The sequence below is a fragment of the Coffea arabica genome, chromosome 3c, assembly GCF_036785885.1.
Source record: "Coffea arabica cultivar ET-39 chromosome 3c, Coffea Arabica ET-39 HiFi, whole genome shotgun sequence".
In the NCBI taxonomy this organism is placed as follows: domain Eukaryota; kingdom Viridiplantae; phylum Streptophyta; class Magnoliopsida; order Gentianales; family Rubiaceae; genus Coffea; species Coffea arabica.
The window spans coordinates 38,910,694-38,915,554 of NC_092314.1; the positions used below are offsets into that span (position 1 = coordinate 38,910,694).

The 4,861-nt window shown below is 34.7% G+C and overlaps 1 protein-coding gene across 1 annotated transcript; it reads left to right on the forward strand.

Annotated features, from left to right (window-relative positions):
• The first annotated feature begins 1,247 nt into the window (after window positions 1-1,247).
• LOC113735282 (cytochrome P450 705A5-like) lies at window positions 1,248-3,412 on the forward strand. The gene is made up of 2 exons (XM_027262307.2): window positions 1,248-2,150; window positions 2,616-3,412. The coding sequence occupies exons 1-2, from the start codon at window positions 1,248-1,250 to the stop codon at window positions 3,270-3,272; spliced, it is 1,560 nt and encodes a 519-aa protein (XP_027118108.2). The 3' UTR covers window positions 3,273-3,412.
• The last annotated feature ends 1,449 nt before the right edge of the window (window positions 3,413-4,861 follow it).

Genomic DNA, 4,861 nt, shown 5'->3' on the forward strand with positions numbered 1-4,861 from the left:
GTACATCGAGTCAAGTTTCGAGTATCAATTTTTTTGACTCGATCGAGCTCAAGCCGAGCTCGAGCCTAGGGATATATGAGTCGAGTCGAGTCGAGCTCGAGTATAGCACTACTCGAGCTTGACTCGGCTCGATTACATCCCTAATTTAGATGTAATTAATAGAGATGTTAACGCATCCTCTTTCTTTACTCTCATTAATAACGTTTCATTTTTTCCTCATTAATACTGCCTTCATTTTCTTACTTTGTTTTGATAATTAAACATTTGAGTGTATTCGGTTCTGATCATCATCACGGGCAGGGTATCTTCTTAGAATTATAGATCACTTACAGAGATTATTACAAATTTCCTTCCAACATAATTCTCACGTTCACAGCAAAATTTGAATGTACAACTTTTTATAAAAAAGCTGTGCGCTCTTATTGATTGAACCAATTTGTACTGGTCCATTTATCATGCGAATGTGGTCTCCGCTAGTATTTGGCCTCTTTGGGAGGGGCCAAGCTAGTTCCCCGAAGATATGGTAAGTAGTAATGCTACTTATAAATGGAGGGCGGCGGTGTTCATTTGCGCCGCCAACTTTATGGAGCTCTAGTGTAAGCCCAATAGATTTTGAGAGCTATGGTTGAAAAGTAGTAAGCCTCTCTGCTTTTGGATTACGGAAAATTTCAAACCTTTTTGCTTGCTCAAACAAATTTTGAACTTGAAAATTCTTTAAGCCAATATACATGGCCGAACTTCTTGCTTTGCATAATTTTACTGCTTTGAAACGTTGTGTAGCGATAAATATGTAATCAACTACTACATATCTTTTTGCAAGCAACTACCGTCTAAGTGAAATTCAAGATGATGTAATTGGCAATGATTCATGTTTACATATTGTCTACACTTTAGACTAAAAATGTAATGAGATTATTTGTTTTGTACCATCTATTACGCGACATTAGCAATTTCATTTTTGATAATCGAACCCTTCTTGACTTTTTAAGCATCTAAAATGACAAAGATACATTTATCTAATATCATTTGAATTACAACATAACAAAAAGGAAGTAGTTGTAATTTCAATGAGAGATAGTAATATTTTTGTCCTTTCATATATTAAAAATTTTAAAAAGAAAAAGAGTGTCGTCTACAAATATGGAAGTGCCGATATCAATTCCCCTTTTTCTTTCTTATCTCAATACTTGCTATGATATATAAATGACGTAGTGAAGCAAACAATTCAGAAAACTCAGATGCCCAAAATGACTGACATCCAATGCTACTCCATGTTCTTTATCATCTCCTTCGTCTCAACACTCGTAATTCGATCCTTTTCAAAGAAAACCAATCGCACTCATTTCCACCTCCCGCCTGGCCCGCGCCCGCTGCCCATCATCGGTCACCTCCAACTCATAACTTTTCCTTTGGACCAGTTTTACCAGAAGCTATCAACCAAATATGGCCCCATTATTTACCTGCAATTTGGTGCTTCAAAGCAGATTATCATATCATCTGCTTCTTTGGCAACAGAAATCTTCAAAACCCAAGATCTTGCATTCGCTTCTCGGCCGCCTTTTGCTGTTGAAGATAGGTTAACTTTTATTGCCTCTAGTTTTCTCTATTCTGAGTATGGAGAATACTGGAAGTTCATGAAGAAGCTTTGCATGACTAAGTTGCTTAGTCCCCAAGCATTAGAGGCCTCAAGTGGGGTTCGCAGACAAGGATTACGCAGTTTCTTGCAAAAGATTGTGGAGAGTGCATCTCTTCTAAAGCCCGTCGACGTTGGACTTGAGCTCTTAAAGCTAACAAATAACATAATCTGTACGATGGCAATGAACACTAATTGTTCGAGTAACGATGATGAAGCTGAAAAGTGTAGAAAATTAGTGCAGGAGACGTTTGAACAAGCTCTCAAGTTGACTATTGGAGATGTTTTGGGGCCATTCAAATGGTTAGGCTTCTGGATTTATGGGAAGCAGGCCGTGAATCTGGAAAGAAGGTTTGATGGCATGGTAGAGAATATATTGAAGCAGCATGAAGAAAAAAGGGAAGAAAACAGCAAAACTAGCCAATATAAAGATCTGATAGATGTTCTTTTGGAGATGCATTATGATAACCAAGCTGAGTTTAAACTGACTAGAACTCAAATGAAGTCTTTCCTCCTGGTATGTGATTTTAAGTACTTGCTTTTCTTTCTTTTTTCTGTTTTGCTTTCAGATATCCAGATCTTCAGCAATTTTGTTATTTATTATTTTTTTTGTTATTTACTATTGTTATTTGTATCTAGAATATGATTTGCAAGTCGACCAAGTCATAGATAGTTAATTCTTAAACTAACCTAAAAGGTTTCTCTGAATGACAACGAAAAAATATGAGGAAGAAAATAAGGAAAAAGAAAAAAAAAGATAAAGCACAAATGTATACATATATACATACTGTTAGTCTAGGAATCTATTTCTGATATTTATTTCTCAAAATGAGATTAGAATTTCTTTATATCATTTGGTAGTTTGTGTTCGCAGCAAAAAATTAGAAAAAATGATTGAGAAGAAGACCAAATATGGAACTTCCTCTTATTCTTTTGATGCAATTATTATATCTTAATTTGGATTGTGTTCTTCGTCAATTAGGACATATTTGTGGCAGGCACTGATACTTCTGCGAATACTATGCAATGGACTTTAGCTGAGCTCATAAACCATCCTAAAGTTTTCAAGAAAGTTAGAGAAGAGATAGATTCACTTGTTGGCAACTCAAGACTTGTTGAGGAATCAGACATCTCAAGTCTACCCTATCTCCAAGCTGTAATGAAGGAAATACTCCGATTACATCCTCTGGGTTCTCTCATACCAAGAAAATGCCGCGAACATTGCAAGCTGGATGGCTTTGATATACCTAAGAACACAACCGTACTGATCAATACATATGCAGCCATGAGGGACCCTAACCTTTGGGATGATCCTAACGAATTTAAGCCCGAAAGATTCTTGATTTCCAAGGATACAGAGAAAACCTTAGCTCGGCAAGACCAAATGGAAGGACAAGTGCTGGATCTCTTAACTTTTGGAGGTGGGAGGAGAAGGTGTCCAGGAATGATGCTGGCTTTCCACACAATGAGCCCTACAGTTGCTGCCATGGTTCAGTGCTTCGACTGGACGCCGATTGAAAAGGGAAGGGAAGTTGATGTAGTGAATATGGAAGTCAGAAAAGGGTTAAATCACGTTATGGAACAATCGCTTGTATGCACTCCTCGAGTTCGTCTCAATCCACTTGACTGCATAGCTTGATCTTGGAAAAATAATGCGTTACCAAAACTTGGTGCAGGATTACACTTTTGTTGGATAGTTGCGTTTTGCCAACAAAAATTTACAAGAAGTTTAGCACAATGATATGTGTGAGCAGCATATTTACTTTTATGAAAATAATAAATGACTGAATTATAATTTTGTTTATAAAAGAAAATGTTGTCTTGGTCTAATTAAATTGGGATATTATCGGTCATCGTTTAATTTTCACATATTTGGTCCCTCGAAGTATAGATGTTTCCACTTTGTCTTCCATATAGCTTTTGACATTAATGCAATTTGTTTGGTAATATGATTTTTGGAGTTATATAAAATGTGAGAAAGCTAAATTAAAAGTTGACAAGTATCCAAAAATGTAGAAACCGCCTAAATTTTTATTTTTTTTTGAAAAAAAGAACTTGATAGACAAGAGATGCTAAAAGCAAGGCATGATTAGGGACTAAATTAAAACTTGCATCAAACTGAAGGAGATAAAACAACGATTTTCGCTCATTTTAATTATTTTATCAGGATAATTTTCATTTGATAACTTATATGGTTTAAAAAGAAAATAAACTTTGTAAATGTATAATCAGAAAATTCAAAAATGTAATTCTCTTAATCCTATTGTACTGGCTAAGCAATTTCCTTATTATGTTTCAATAATATGTAGCCCATTATCAATTTTTACTAGAATACGCAACTAGTGAAATCTGCAAATAGACTGTTTATTGATGCTAAAGTTCCAAATAGAATTAATTCTAATTTTTACCAAAAGTACAACTCTTGAAAAAATAATTACATACGACGAATCCTTAAAAAACCCAATCCTGACTTATTATTAGGCCTAAACAAAACTTTATATGCTTTAGAACTTCTACCTGCTGAGAGATATCAACTGTTCTTCACTTAAATCTTATCTGATTCTCATAAGTAATTGAGCATCAAATACTGAAAGTCAAACGCCAATTGTGCAACTGAGAATTAGAAACTGGGCTTTGACCCACCACTCTTGTTCTTCATATCTCAGGGCCCATTACACAGTGTTGGGTCTTTCTTCATATTCCCCTTCTTGGTGGTCATTGCAGTGGTGGGCGTGATGCCCATTACCCAGCAACCGAAACTCTAAATGTATTTTGGCCCAACTAACTGGGAGAATGGAGTATAGGGGCTATACAAAAACTTTTTCATAATATTATTTTTTTGAATAAATTTTATGTACACTGTCACCGTTAAATTCATGAAATGTGTGTAAAAATTGAATTTTAAATTCAAAATTTGTATAGTTGTTATTCATTCAACGTTGATAGTGTATATACACTGTTAGTGTAGGAAAGATTAATCCTATTTTTTTTGGTACATAATAACTAATAATTATAATATTATTCTTTACTACTATTACGTTTTTTACACATTTTTTCGTAATACTATGTTTTACTAATGTTATTGATCAAATCTCATGTGTACAGCCTAATTTTCCGCCGAATAATTGTTGCAAAACATTTTTTGTTGGTTCTCTAAATTTCTACTTTTCAAGTAATCTCTTTGCCAAATTTGACTTGTGAAAGGACTAATCTAATAAAAAAAAAATA

What these genes read in the sequence shown, in the direction of transcription:
- LOC113735282 (XM_027262307.2), top strand. Translation starts at nt 1,248, where the DNA reads ATGACTGACATCCAATGCTACTCCATGTTCTTTATCATCTCCTTCGTC. An exon ending in AAATGAAGTCTTTCCTCCTG is followed by an intron (nt 2,151 to 2,615) that starts GTATGTGATTTT and finishes TTCGTCAATTAG; the next exon opens with GACATATTTGTGGCAGGCAC.